The 15655-nt window shown below is 38.3% G+C and overlaps 1 protein-coding gene across 1 annotated transcript in view; it reads left to right on the top strand.

The window, feature by feature from the left end:
• Window positions 1-398: 398 nt before the first annotated feature.
• Window positions 399-15655, top strand: part of abcc8 (ATP-binding cassette, sub-family C (CFTR/MRP), member 8) — a 73178-nt gene continuing 57921 nt past the window's right edge. Inside the window, exons 1-5 of the mRNA XM_057330521.1 lie at window positions 399-751; window positions 6711-6873; window positions 8775-8916; window positions 9121-9242; window positions 14114-14280. Coding sequence (XP_057186504.1) covers window positions 728-751; window positions 6711-6873; window positions 8775-8916; window positions 9121-9242; window positions 14114-14280 — 618 coding nt within the window. The 5' untranslated portion in view covers window positions 399-727. The remainder of the gene's footprint in view (window positions 752-6710; window positions 6874-8774; window positions 8917-9120; window positions 9243-14113; window positions 14281-15655) is intronic.

Here is a 15655-nt window from a genome sequence, read left to right as displayed (position 1 = left end):
ATAAGGTATTGCACCACAAAATATGTTTCTCCTTTAGGTCCATGTGAAGTGTCTCTGGTCTGTTGTGTATGGTATATAATATGAGCTCTTTGTTTTGAGCCTGTTCTGTTGTGATGACGACATCTTCAACCGCCGTTCTGATTGGCCAATTTTCACAATTCACAATTCCACACCTGTCGAATTTGGGTCATATAGCGAATGAATAGCGGGTCACAGTCATATGGGATTTCTGTCTATTATAGACAGTATAAGGTCTCTATAATTTCAGTCTATACAACGTGCATTCGATTCGAGTCGTATAAATTGATTTATAAAGAAATTATATGTTTTATGTCATTTAATCGAGTTCAATCAGAATCAATGGCAGACGCGTATCGGTTATTCTATTGTGTGTGTGACTGACAAGTAGTTGCATTGCTCTGTTTGATCTGTGATCGACCTCGTGTTGCACGTAATTGTCTACGTGACCACTGGATGAACTGGATCTCACTCGCAACTTTAAGATCGATGTTGGGGAATTTCACACGGACGGATCTCTTAAAGGATTTTTTCAGCACCTCGGATAGTTCCTCTGAGGATACCATATGGCACGAGCGCGGACAAATATGAGTTGTTTGCTATTGTTTACCTATTCCCGTGTGAGTTAGACGCTCGTCTTTGAGAAGGAGATCCCTAGACTGAATTCAACATCATTACAAGAGGTTTTGGGAAGAACTGGAATTTCAACATGATGATCACACGATACAGACCGGTATGCAATTTCCCTTACAGACAGTATTGTCGCCATTCGCGATGTAGATGAAAGTCCGTTCACAAACACATTGGAAACAAAGCAGTACACATTTAATTTTCTTATGTATACATTTCTACTGTCATGAAGTTGTTAGGAAATCTCACATTCACGTCAAAAGAAAGATCTTGCAACCTATACAAACGGTTTACAAATACTAGTTAAATCGATGTCGCTTTGTGCCAAATTAATATACAGTTTAAGTATTTTAACGCGTTTGTTGGTCGTGACGAACAGACCTCTAGAATTGAGAGAATTCACAATTCAGCGGCTGTCTATAGCTGGATGTTCTGCGCATGCGCAGTTCTTTCAAGGGAATGCCTCATCTGTTTCAACATAGGATGAAGCAAAAAAAAACATGAAATCAATATACTATTACCAGCTCACCACAGAAATCATTCCTCATTTGTTGTGCAGGCATAACGAACGCGTTTTGTTTGTGCACAGGGATTTAAACATTGTGGGGATTGGATGGAGTACCCTGATGAAAATTGATTATTGAACATAAATGATGCTTTAACCCTTGTGTAGTTGCACGACAGCACACGGCTTTAAGCTCTTGGTTCTATGGTATAGTATTTTTTACCACCTTAAAAAGTTATTTACAAAGTATGTAATAGTTTTACATAATGATACAAAAAATATTTTTTTTACTGTAAAGCAATGAAAATGTGGTCATTTTTCTAATTATTTTCTTTTTTGCAAAATAGTGTGTATTAGTGTATTTTCTCTTGATTTTAGGAGTGAAACTATATCACATTATATATCATACAGTATATCACAATAATCTAGGCCAACTTTGTATTTCACCTGCTTTGTAGTGTAGATCATGGAGTAATGCTGTGGAGGGAATGCTTCTTATAGAGGAATTTAATTTTCTACAGATTGATTGAATTTTAAATGTTTTCGCTACACAGACTGGCATTCCATGTGGATGAAAATGCTTACTCGTTTATTTAATGAACTATAAAACATGTTTGCGTCCTCTTGATAGAAGAAGAGAGTATTTGCATTTATGTAATAACTATTTCTTTTACAATATGTACGGTATCTATATATAACAACACACACTTAATATTGAACATACTGTACATCTAACCATCTTCCCCGTATGTATACAACAGTCCTCACTGTATTTTTGGAGTGTTTTTTTTAGATCCAGACAGGAACTAAGCCAAGGTTGTGTCCATATATACCGTAGCTCTAATTTCAATGTGGATCAGATGAGTTGTAGAGAGATGTGACTCTATGACCTTTGTCAGAATCAGAAATCACTTTTCTGTCACAGACTCACAATAGGTCAATTGTAGGCAGGTATCGGAAATTCTTTCTAGAAACATTTTTGCTTGCTGGTTGAAAGTATCTTCACATCCTGATAGCAACCACCAAGTAGAGTGGTCTGTACAGTATATTTTTTGTGGAAGGCCAAGCGTCCAATCATTGCATTCAGGCCATATGCAATCATGAGATGTTCTACTTGCCTGTCAAACAAGGTATTTGCATATACATCCACGCACCCTGCTCGTGCAGAAGATCTTTTGTCATTAGCGTGTTATTTTGAAGGAGGTGTGGTATTGAAGAGCCCTTTGAAGAGAGTGGGGAAAGCTTGCTATACAATTGCCTATACCTTTAATAGTCCAGCGCTGGATAGTAAACACATATAATCTGCATTATTTTCTTTTCTAATATGATGTGGGAATAGTTTTGTTGTACAGTATTAGAAGTAATATTTGACGTATTCATTTCATACATTGAATATGAAATTTATACAGGCTTCGAACAACTTGAAATTATGAATTTTCTCATTTGTTCTATTGAACACCAAGAAAGATATTTGGAAAGATGTTAGCAACTGACATTTCTGGGGCATCGTTGATTTCCAGAGTAGGAAAAATCTTTTTTTTTGTTCTTTTGAACACAAAATGAGACATTCTGAAGAATTTAGGAAAGCAAAGACTTCTAGGGCACCTTTGACTACAATTAAAAAATTTCCTACTATGGTAACCAATGTTGTCCAAGAAATGTCAGTTGCTAACATTTTTCCAAATATCTTTCTAATAATTTTATACAGGTTTAGAACAACTTGAGGGGAGTAATTCATGACAGAATTTTTATTTTGGGCGAAGATCTTATGGCCAGTTGTCAGGGATCGCGGTGTGGAAGAACCCAATTGCAGGCAGCAGGGAGTGAAGGGGTTAACAGATATCTTTAATAACAAACAAAGGAACAAAACAAAACACCCACAATGGGGGATAACTGAACTAAGGCAGGGAACAAAAGGGATCACACTCGTCAAGAACAATACAAAACAACAAACTGACTATAACTGACTTACTTAGACTTGACTTGGCAACACAAAGCACACTGTCACAACATCATACACGAGGCACAAACGGACACGCATACAAGCACATACATACACAATCCACGAGCACAGGACAAAGAAACACGAGGGCATTTATAGGGGCAAGACAAACGAGGGATAATGACACAGGGCAGGTGGGAAACATTAGACACGGCAGGGAAGCAATACATGAAATGAGAGGGGCGGGGCCAATGACAAGACACGAGAAAGCACATGAGATGTAAAACATAAACAACCCATGGCTTTCTCACATAAAACCTAAGGATTTGTCATGGCTCTGCCACAGGACTAAGAAAAACATGACTAAATGAGGCAGAGCCATGACAGAAGCCCCCCCTTTAATGAGCACCTCCAGGTGCTCACCAAGGGGTAGGCACAATAGCATTATGGCTTACAAATCACCTTTAAATAGGATCAGGTGTTAGCCGTAATTAGGCACACGAAAAAAACACACATTACAGCAAGAAAATTATATTAATCTCAATATAAATGACACCCAATGTACACATCAAATACACACCAAACAACAGAAAAGATCATCAGAAAAACATCATAATCCCCATTATAAAAAAGGCTTAATATCAAACTCATCATTCAAGCCTAATGGTGACAAAGTATTTAGAGTGTAAATCCAATGACATTCTCATTGTAATAATTTTCTCTCATAATCACCACCTCTTAGTGGTTTTGTGACTTTCTCAATACCTATGAATTGTAAAGCACTGATATTATGACCGGCTGATTTAAAATGAGACGCTACCGGACTTCGCCTATCACCAGTTCTAATATTGCTATGGTGTTCACAAATACGGGTACATAACGGTCTAGAAGTTTTTCCTACATACGCAAGACCACAGGGACAACAAATAAGATAAATAACATGCGTAGAGGAACAGGTAATAGTACCACGTATTAAAATGTTAATGTCATGGTTCTGCCCCATCTTGTCTTGCTTTTCTTGATCTTGTGGCAGAGCCATGACAGAACCTCTTGTTTCATGTGGAGAGGGGCATTTTGACCTTTCTGGCCTTCTATATGCTCTCTCCCGGTCTCGTCATTGTTCCTGCCCTCTTGTTTCCTCGTTAGTGATAATTATTAGTTCATGCCCCACACCTGTCCACTCTTGATTTATCTCCCTATATATTGGCCTCGTGTCTCTTGTCTTGTGCTGGTTCATTGTACTGTTGTGTTTGTGTCATCTGTGGTGAGTTCCTGTGGTTTGTGTAGTCTAGTTTATTGTAGTTATATGTCAAGTGTTATTAGTCTAGTCTAGTTAGTCCTTGTTCCCGTTGCCATGTTTAGTTATGTTACACCCCCGAGGGTGTTTGTTTTGTATTTATATTTTATTAAATGTCTTGTTAACCCTTTACCCGCTGTCTGCATCTGGGTCCTCTGTCCTTGTCCTCACCACCCACATTCATGACAGTTACGGCCAGTACGAGGGTGACTGAAGGATTTACACTTATATGTGAAAGTGCATTGAGCGCAATTGCCACATTTATAATTTCCTGAGGGAAGAGTAGGGATGCCCTGTACCTTATTTGAAGGGAAATCCGATTTTACCAACACATCATGAAGATTATTTTGACGTTTGAAAACCAATTTTGGACCACTGGGAAATATCCGAGATAACTTGGGATCAGTGCGTACGATGTGCCAATGTTTGTTAAGAACATGGCGAAACTCAGCACCGAGTGAGTTTACCTATTAGCCAGTTTAAGCGTGCACGCAGAAATTGCAGTACAGATGAGTCTTACTCCCAGCAATCTACTGTTTTAACTGAGAGATTTTTTTAATCGTGGCTATAGAAAAGAATGGATTGATAATGCCAAAAAGAAGTTTGATAACACATCTCAGATACTAAGCCTGCGAGAGAAAAGTAATAATAAAACACAGCAGTCTCACTCTCCTTTTTGCATTGTAAAGTACTCAGCACTCGGTGCTATGTTTCGCCATGTTCTTAACAAACATTGGCACATCGTACACACTGATCCCAAGTTAACTCGGATATTTCCCAGTGGTCCAACATTGGTTTTCAAACGTCAAAATAATCTTCGTGATGTGTTGGTAAAATCGGATTTCCCTTCAAATAAGGTACAGGGCATCCCTACTCTTCCCTCAGGAAATTATAAATGTGGCAATTGCGCTCAATGCACTTTCACATATAAGTGTAAATCCTTCAGTCACCCGCGTACTGGCCGTAACATTTTATTACGTGGTACTATTACCTGTTCCTCTACACATGTTATTTATCTTATTCGTTGTCCCTGTGGTCTTGCGTATGTAGGAAAGACTTCTAGACCGTTACGTACCCGTATTTGTGAACACTGCAGCAATATTAGAACTGGTGATATGCGAAGTCCGGTAGCGTCTCATTTTAAATCAGCCGGTCATAATATCAGTGCTTTACAATACATAGGTATTGAGAAAGTCACAAAACCACTAAGAGGTGGTGATTATGAGAGAAAATGATTACAAAGAGAATGTCATTGGATTTTACACTCTAAATACTTTGTCACCATTAAGCTTGAATGATGAGTTTGATATTAAGCCTTTTTTATAATGGGGATTATGATGTTTTTCTGATGATCTTTTAATGTTGTTTGGTGTGTATTTGATGTGTACATTGGGTGACATTTATATTGAGATTTATATAATTTTCTTGCTGTAATGTGTGTTTTTTTCTTGTGCCTAATTACGGCTAACACCTGATCCTATTTAAAGGTGATTTGTAAGCCAAAATGCTATTGTGCCTGATGAAGACCTGACGGTCGAAACGTTGCGCTATTCAAATAAATTTTGAAGCATATTATATCAATGTGAGGACAACACATTTCTTTCTTTTGCCGGTTACATACATAGCCATTTTTACTTCCACCTCCTTAAAGCGTCACATCAGCTCCTGAACTAAAACAGCCTCTGATTCCCATGCGTCAGTTCATCGCTCACCAACATGTTTCATGCCAGTCATGTATCTATCTGTGACGTGCGTGTCGGCTTCAGATGCTTTGAGTCTCTCCACTCATGCTACACTCGCTCCCCCCACCCTACCCCCCATTCTCCATCATGCTGTCTCTCTCCTCCTCTCTCTCTCTCTCTCTCTCTCTCTCTCTCCACATCACACTCTCTGCCTCGCATACACACACTCCGCCATACAGCCAACCTCATACAAGGTCAATTCTGAGCCGAAACCGGAGCAGAGGCAGAACCTGTCCGGAGCGTGTGCACGTTTGCGCACGAATGGAGGTGCTTTTTTGTGGCATTAAGCTGTAGTGGTTATTAAAAGCATGCCTGTGAGCCGTGGAATCCGATGCAGGCGTCCCCTTGTCGGCGAGCAGCTTTTCGGATGTCCTGATCCAGTGCAGAACTGGAGCTGTTATCGTGCCCTACCTGTGCTGTGACTCACTTGCGCTCACATCTTCCACCTACAGCAAGGATGTAACGGTTCATCTGCCGCTTTCCGTCTTTTTTTCCTCTGGGGAAAGATTATGCTCTGAGAGTGTCTTTTTCTGTTTTTCTTCTGTCTTGGTCTTTTCTTCTGTCGGATCCCCTCAGAGACCAGACACCAGCATGTCCTTGGCATTCTGCGGCAACGAAAACAACACGGCCGCGTACAACGTAGACGCCGGCGTCCTCAACAACGGCTGCTTCCTGGATGCCCTCACATTGGTGCCGCACGTCTTCCTGCTCTTCATCACCTTTCCCATACTCTTCATCGGTGAGTGTCAAAGACAGGTGAGCGCTTCAACATGTGTCTAATGAAATAACAGAACACCCGACTAGACTTTTCTAGTTAGTTCTAGTAAGTATGGTCAGAAGCCAACCCATTTAGAATAGTTTACATATAACACCTTTCGCAACCATGTAGCACCATTCAGTGTGGTTCAGTAGTTGAAATATTATTGCTGTCTTTAAAAATTCCACTGTGAACGTTGGACTCATTCATTACCAGGAGAAACGATGCATAATTGATATGGCCTTGAGTAGTGATTTGCCAGAAATGTGGTTTGGCAAAGTACATACGTGTAGAGGGCTGAAGATATGGCTCAACAACCTGCTGTGAGGAATCTTTTAATGTTACACAAACAAACGTGACCTTAGTTGTGGAACGTACTGAGTGCAAGCCAAAGCTGTCGTCCTGTCAGAGAATCGAGTTACAGGAACCTCTTTTTGACATACCAGAAGAGTCAAACCAAAGCGAATCTCCACTGGGCAATTCAAGCATTATGGGTGTGACATTTCATGTTACGGATGTGACATACTGCATAAACTCCCAGAGAATGTATTTGTTACCAATACTTTAACCATCTGTTAATAATTTAGTAAAGCCTTGTTGATAGAGCCTAAACATCAGAAAAACATCAATATATACACAAGGTTTCTATTTGAAAAAAGGAAATAAACATGTGACAAAAAATTACAGATTTCTGTGAATTCAAATGCACAAACCAGAAGCATTAATACCCAACAAATGGAAAAGTAATGCCTCTTCATAGAACATGAAATAGTAAAAAAAAGTATGTACCCATCTATTATAAACATCGGCGGTTATGGATATGACAATTCTGAAGCAGAACTTACCTGATTATTAAAAATCATACTTATAAAATGCTTTAAGAACTTTAAGAGAGACCTCACACATTTAAACCACCAAACGTTGACATCTGTGCTATCTATATTGAAAACCTTTGGAAAAAAAAAGATTTTCATGGTAAGGTTGACATTGCCCCACTGACACCCAGAATCAACTAACATGACATAAAAAGTAATCCACACTTTTTACACTTTGTGTAGCAACTACATTTTGATTGCTCTATATATTCATATTAGCTGAATGTTAGCTTTACCAACATTAGTTTTCTCCTAGCATCAAAGTTTACGACAGAATTTTTTTTGCCAAAACGATATAAAAGGATGACGATCAAAAAGTAAACAAATGTAAACTAAAGAAATCGGTGCAAAGAAGCAGTCCCACCCAAAACGCCATGCCATTGACAGAGAGCTGTTTCCAAGTGTTGTTATCGGCTTTTTTCTGTTCACGCTCACAGAAAGTGTGATTCATCAGCACACCTATTTCAGTGATAATTGTCAGCAAATACAGAAATTTCATTTGTGTTATTTCAAAGAAAAACCAAAATCAATGAAAGTATCTTTAATATGCAGTATGTGTTGTTGCTGGTCTGGAATCCAATTCCCTGCGTTCCTAATATCCTGTTCTCCTTGATGTCGAGAAAAAAATATTCAGAGAGCACATTTTCTTTCTTGACACACGTTAGCTTGTATGCATACGCCGCACATTTGTTGTAAATGCCCAGTGAATAAGCAACAAATCTTTTCTTTACATTTACATTACATTTACATTAATGAATTTGGCAGACGCTTTTATCCAAAGCGACTTACATTGCTTTATCCTATACATTTATACATAGGTATGTGCAATCCCCTGGGATCGAACCCACAACCTTGCGTTGTTAACGCAATGCTCTTACCACTGCTAGGAATGATGATGTGTGGAAAAACAATTTATTTTCTCAGGGATCCTGTATATCTGTTTCTGACAGAGAGAAATATGTGCGTTTCCAGCAAGCTATGTACACATTTTTAATCATTGTACTGTAGGATGGGGAAGTCAGAGCTCCAAGGTGCACATCCATCACAGCACATGGCTGCACTTCCCTGGACACAATCTCCGCTGGATCCTCACCTTCATCCTTCTCTTCGTCATTGTCTGTGAGATAGCCGAAGGCATCGTGTCTGATGGGTAAGATCTGTCTGTCTGTCTGTCTTTCTCTTTCAGTTGCATAAAAGCAGCCAATGAGAGTCAAGCTTGTAATTTTGGCAAGTGCTTTGTACGTGGCTATCCACTGATCTCAAAATGTTTGTCTGTATCTTTAACAACAAACTTTTTAGTTTGAAATGAAGATGTGTTTCTATATATAATGCAATCTTGTGTTCTTTTTCTTAGGTTTAACCGGTCAGTTCACCTGCACCTCTATATGCCATCTTGTTTGGCCTTCATGGCTGCCATCACATCAATAGTCTACTATCACAACATAGAGACCTCCAACTTCCCCAAACTACTGATGAGTATGTGTCTTTTTTTGTTTTGCTGTATGCTTGTTAAAATATAGTGATAAATGTGTTATGTGGATGTAACTTCATTTCTATAACAATATGCATTTGCTACAGTAGGGTTGAAACAGAGCTCCATGTTTCTTTAGCAGACAAGTACTGCTTACATGCGGGACTGCATTGCAGTGCACATTATTGTTTTCTGCTAGATGGTTTCCAGCAATGTTTTCATTTCGAGAATCAAGTCAGCTGGATTGACATTCTATTTAATAACTTCTGAATGCTGTCAAGATATTAAAGTAGTCACATCGGCAGTATTAAGCCTTGCAATCATATTGTATTGTGTTTGAGGGCAGCTGGTCCCTTACAAGAGCTACTAACTGCATTTATCATCTCCTCTCGTAACATCTGGTGTGATGAGGTGAGAAGCCATTTTAAATCTGAGAGTGCTGAGAAAAAACAGCGGAAACAGACGCCTTCAGTATTAGCGTGCGTGAAGAATGGAATGTAATTATTCCCTGCCATAACCTGTTCAGATGCTTCGGAAATTAGATTTCTAGAGAAAAAGGTGATATAAAAGTTTGAGATAATTTTTTAAAATGTGAATTATATTCAGACAGGTTTTCCTGTCATTCAGCTGACACGCTGCAGTAACGCTCAGTAATGTTTTGAAAGCACAACAGAATGATCATATTTACCCAGTGCTTAATTTGTGAATTCTGAGGTGCCGGCAGGGGGCGTGGCAGATCCGGCAAGTTAGTGGGGTGAGGAGAAGTAACGGAATGTGCAATCTCGGGGAGTTTTCTATCTAACTATAGATTATTAGATGTTTTGAAAGTGCGCAGAAAGCTGCCCTCAAACACAATCTTCATATTCCGCGCCTAAAACCGTGCGGAAAATGCGAGTTGCGCCGCTTTCTCTAGTCTTGCTCGTCCTGATTAACCCTCTGCGTTGTGTTGTGTGTTTGTGAATAAAATGAGCAGCCGGAGATGTTGTGCTGGTTCAGAAGTCTTTATCTAAATTAATGGAAACATGCAGTTAGCAGCTGTTACGTCAATACTCTGCCTCAAAGACGTTACAACCGCGACACACAAAGCACTCTTGGAAAATAACAAAAAATAAACATTCTTTTTCCTTTCTTTCCACATAAATACCACAAGATTTTACGTTAAATAAAAAAATTAAAAAACTACCATTAATACCCGTTAAACCCGCACAGTGTTACAACTATTTCCATCTCGATGCGGAGCTGACGCGCCTAGAAAAATGTGCGTGCTGTACCGTATGCGCGTCACGACTGCGTCGCTCCCTATTTGCGTGCACCTGCCACGTGTCTACATCTAAAATAATGAACTTGCGCGCGCAAAAGAAGCGAAATGTGAATCGACCCCAAGAAAGCCTAAATGGAAACGAACATGCGAAGATAATCTCAGAATTATCAAAGAAATTTAACGTGCTAGACGAAGATGTTATCTTGAGTTTGCCTTATTTCAAATGCACGTTAAGGTGATGGAAACAGTTTATTGTCATATTGTCATATTTACTATAAACACTGCAATATTCCATGAAAAAATAAGAATTGTCATCTTTTTAAATATCTTTATGTCTGTTATACTAGCCATTTAACGCGCTCTGTAATGTTAATAAATATATGGCTGCAGTTTTTAATTCCTCCACGCAATAATTTGACGCAAAACTGCTGCGCTGTGATTGCTGGATTAGTTTCACAGTGTCACACACAACGAGATCACTTGGCGATAATATCAAACAGATTTGAAAACATCGTAGCGTCTGGGATATCTCGAGACAGGTCCCGATCACGTTGCACACCTGCTTGTACTTAACAAGCTTCTGCGACCGAAACGAGCACCGATTTGGTCGCGATCCGGAGGTTTTGTCACAGACCTTGGAAATCTGTTTGCAACAGCAAAATCCAGCCAAAAATCACATAGTGTGAGCTTGCCATTAGGCATATTAAGCATTTAATCATCCGTTAACCGTATTTCATCAGTTCTTCTGCGTCTCTTCGCAGCATTTGTTGAACAACACAGATATATCTCTCTGAAGTGTCCATCACCACAAATTCCCATCAATATTAATGCAAAACATGCGACGTGAATAAATATACGCAGAATATTTGACAATTAAAAGATTGACAAAACGAAAGGGAAAAATCGGTGACAATATGCTGCTGAGTTTTGTTCAGTTTGTGAGGCGTAACGCTCCACAAATAAGTTAAAGGAAAGGAGATGACAGAGCGCATCCAGTAAATTTTCTTTATTTTGCAAAAGCACAAATGTTTTTAGTGCAAGTGACTAAAAGTAGCTAACTTTGCAGTATCTAATGACGTACTCATAATCAGTTTGACCCACTGAAAATCATCAAAGAGTTTTACAGTTGTTTCTGCCGTTTTAAGTAACAGTTTAAGCGATTGCGCCGGTGTTACACGCCATATTCCAGCATCTCAAACTTTACAGCCTGTTCATTATCAAAATAAAATATTTATTGCCATTATAATTATAATCCGTGCTTTTTAATGAAATATATGCACGCATGCAACACATCAACACGAACGTTTTCCATTAGCGCTTGAGGAGCAGGGTCTGCCAAATGAGGTGCCGAAAAATGACTCCCCCATTCCACACTACCATTAGGTGTTAGGATTAGGTGTGGGGGCGGGGTTAGGATTAGCTAATCCCCCAGCAGTTTCAATGAGGGGAGTCGTAATCTGGCGTGGAGTCAAAATTCGGCACAACACCGGATCGGATCTTGTTCCGGCACAAAAATGAAGCCCTGTACCCTGGGCCGGATTAACACAAGGGCTAGGTGGGGCTGAAGCCCCAGGGCCCGCGTAAGGAGGGGGCCCTTGATTGGCTGGAGGAAATGGGAGCTGTCCTTACATCATTGATTGACAATTCATATAGGTGGTTAATTATAAAATAACAAGAAACTATTGGAAAATGTTCCTGACTGATATAATTCACGGTCCAATCAAAATCACTTTACAGTTTGCGCCATTACATCAGGAAACGACTCTTTGCGTTATGCTTTCGCACGTTGAGAATTCCGTTTGGCTCGTTGGTGTTCAAAAAATAGTGATAGTTGTGCGCAAAAAGGAGAAATAAAGTTGAAAGGGAAAAAAGTGAGGTTAATCTTACAGCTAAATTTCAAAACTAACCAACTACTTAAGTTCCCTCTGGGACAAAATATCCATGCCCGAGGACATTCCTGGGTGCAGAGGCAATACACATTTAGTATCACCCACCATCACAGATCAACGTGCTTTACATGTTGAAGGTGAGTTAGCAGCAGCAGTAGGTTATTGTTCTTATAAACAACCAGTTAGAAAGCCTTCTACATCTGGGTGTACGTGTGTTCACCACTTGCTGTGCGTGTGTTCACTACTCTCTGGATGGGTTAAATGCAGATGTCACATTTTGGGTATGGGTCACCATACTTGACAAATAGGTCACTTCACTTCACTTCTAACTCCTTCTCAAAGTTATCTTTTATTAAGTCTCATTTGCGGTCATCAGTGGGACAAGAACGACATGAGCCATTTTACACAGATTTTCTCGGAATGCGACATGTCACATGTTTAAAAACATGGATTTTAACAATATCATTAGGGGTTTGTGCTCAGCTAAAGTTCGAAAGAAGACTTTTTAACGTTAAGATCCTATTTAAAGTATTTATTGTAAAATACTCATCAAGGAAGTGATTGCAAATGTTTTTGCTGATTTTGGAAACCTGTTTGTTTGAAGTTCATATCTGGAGTTAATATTAATGTTTTTTTAATAGCCTAAAAAGTTTAGTAGGCTTTGCAAACTTGTGCTTATAGAAAATAGAATTTAAATATAAGATCATTCTCTACAATAATAGAAAATTAGTAGGGCTTTCAATGTTAATGCGTTGAAGCGTGCAATTAATGTTTTTTAAGGAAAAATATTTAACGCAATTACCGCAGAATCCGTTTGTTTTGTCATCCTTTGTCTAGCGTTACATTATATAATCACGCTCTTATTCATGTAAAGGCTTTTAAACCACTTAAGCGCGATTTGAAACAGTTGCTTTGACACGTTCAGTGTAGATAGACAGCTTCTAGCTGCGGGACGTGGCAAAACGCAACGCAGCAGCTCTTAAAGGGGCCGCATTCTTAAACCTGCTGCTGTGACTCCTGTCACTATAATGTTAACCAAAGAACAAAAGAAAAGAGGAATTCAATGTGTTTTGTAGCTTTAATGAAAATTCTTCTGTATTTAATTTAGAATTTAGCATTAAAGACTGAATAGTGTTTGAGAACTTTTTGAGAACATTCAATTTCTGTATATTTCCTACCTGTTAGACATGCTAGCTCTCAATTATACTGTTGAACGGCTATAATAGATAAAATAATTAGAAAAGTAAATATAAGAAATAAATATTGAGTTAATGTTAATGTTTTTTAAATAGCCTGGAAAGTTTTGTATGCAAACTTGTGCTTATATAAAATAGAAATTAAATGTAAAATTAAATTAGTATGAAATATTTAGAAAAGTAAATATAAGAAATAAATATAAAGTTAAATTAAATTAAAACAGTAGAAAATTAAATGCAATAATTAGAAAATGAAATATAATAATAGTAGCAATAAAATGTAATAAACACAGCAGAAGACACCGTGGCGTGGCAATAAAATGAAGGGGGCCCTTGGGTTCGCTATAGCCCCAGAGCCCAATGTGTTCTTAATCCGGCCCTGTACCCCTATTGTTGAAACCAAAATAAATGCTTGCTTTGAATGGGTCTATCTATCAAACTGGGATTTTCAGATTCTATGCATTCCCTGTCTAGTATTTTTTGTCTTGTTCTGTTACACAATACATAAATGTACTGTTTGTTTTCTACAGATTTGCTGATTTACTGGGTTCTGGCATTTGTGACGAAAACAATCAAGTTTGGCAAGTACACAGAGCACGGCATTGGCCTGAGACAGCTACGATTTGGGATCACAGGCTTACTGACCCTTCTGTATGGCCTGCTTCTGGCTGTGGAGATCAACGTCATTCTGAGGAGGGTAAGGGATTATTTTATCACTATACTGACTGATATTCACAAACACACACAGTCAAAATATGCCAATACTTCTTTAACTGTTCAGTCTGGGACCGATTTATACTGCAGCCTTGGATATTACTCGTTTAAACCATCATGTGTTCATCCAGCCTGGTTTTTGTGGTCTGGTGCTGATTCACAAAATAATTGGTGAACCGGCATGTTTTTCTTATTGGTTATCCCTGTTTTAAGAAGCCAGGTCATGGGTTTAATCCCCAAGGAACACAAATAGGTAAATTGCTTTGGATAAAAGTCTGCCAAATGCATACATTCTCATCCACTCCATGAAGGATAAAGAAGTGTTAAATCTAAAATATTTGTTTTAGAATTCATATAGGCAGGTTGTTCTGAACATGTGCATCAGCGTTTAATGATCAGAATTGCGTTTAATAAATCATTTGTGTATGACTCATCATTATGAATGTTCAATTCATTTTATAATATCTGCGGTGAGATTATGCAGAAACATGTATTATGACTTTGTGAATTTACATAATATGAATGACTTGATGTTTTGAGGATGCTTGTGTGAGAAGCAAATAAATGCTAATGGAACATTTCTGTACTAATTTAATTAACACTAGTTAAATTAACTATTCGAATTCATAAACAGATGTTAGATTTATTATTGCACTGCCTGCATAAGAAAGAATACATGTGTGTGTACGTGTGTGAAGCTTTATAGATCTTTTAACAGTATGTGATTTTTCCTAAATTGTACATTTAGTTTTTTAAATCTTTGATTTGCTAAATACAAATGCAAAGAGATGAAAGATTGTTGTAGCCTACATTTTTGTGTAATGGTCTCTTAAAGTAATCTGTACAGTTTAAAAGTTATTTTATTTATGCCACTTATAAAAGATTGATTATTTCTCTAGGGCTTTGGCCCATCATACATCATACAAAATGCAACCTGACATGGTCTCTGACATGATTATAAGCATATTGACAAGATGTGTTATCTGTTATACCATTGTTTATGTGCAATATTTTCCTACAGTATTTTTGGGCTACTCTACACACTAAGACTAAAAATGAGCTACATTGAAGATCTACATTTTGCATTAAGGACAAAATTATTAACTACAATCATGTGCAACTGAATCATTAGAATGAATCCTACTTTCCAAAACTCCAATTGGACCTTGTGGAATGAACTGATTCACTAGAATTAACCTTCCTTTCAAACGCTACAGTTTACAAGAGAGAGAACCATGTGGAACAAACCAAATATTGGAAATGAATCAGTTCACAAGAATCAATCATACTTTAAATTCTACAACTTGGAGTGAACAGACTTATTTCCAAAACTGCAGTCGGGCCATGTGAAATAAACT

Source organism: Triplophysa rosa, linkage group LG3 (genome assembly GCF_024868665.1).
Source record: "Triplophysa rosa linkage group LG3, Trosa_1v2, whole genome shotgun sequence".
NCBI lineage: Eukaryota > Metazoa > Chordata > Actinopteri > Cypriniformes > Nemacheilidae > Triplophysa > Triplophysa rosa.
This window is presented reverse-complemented; position numbering and strand designations above follow the sequence as displayed.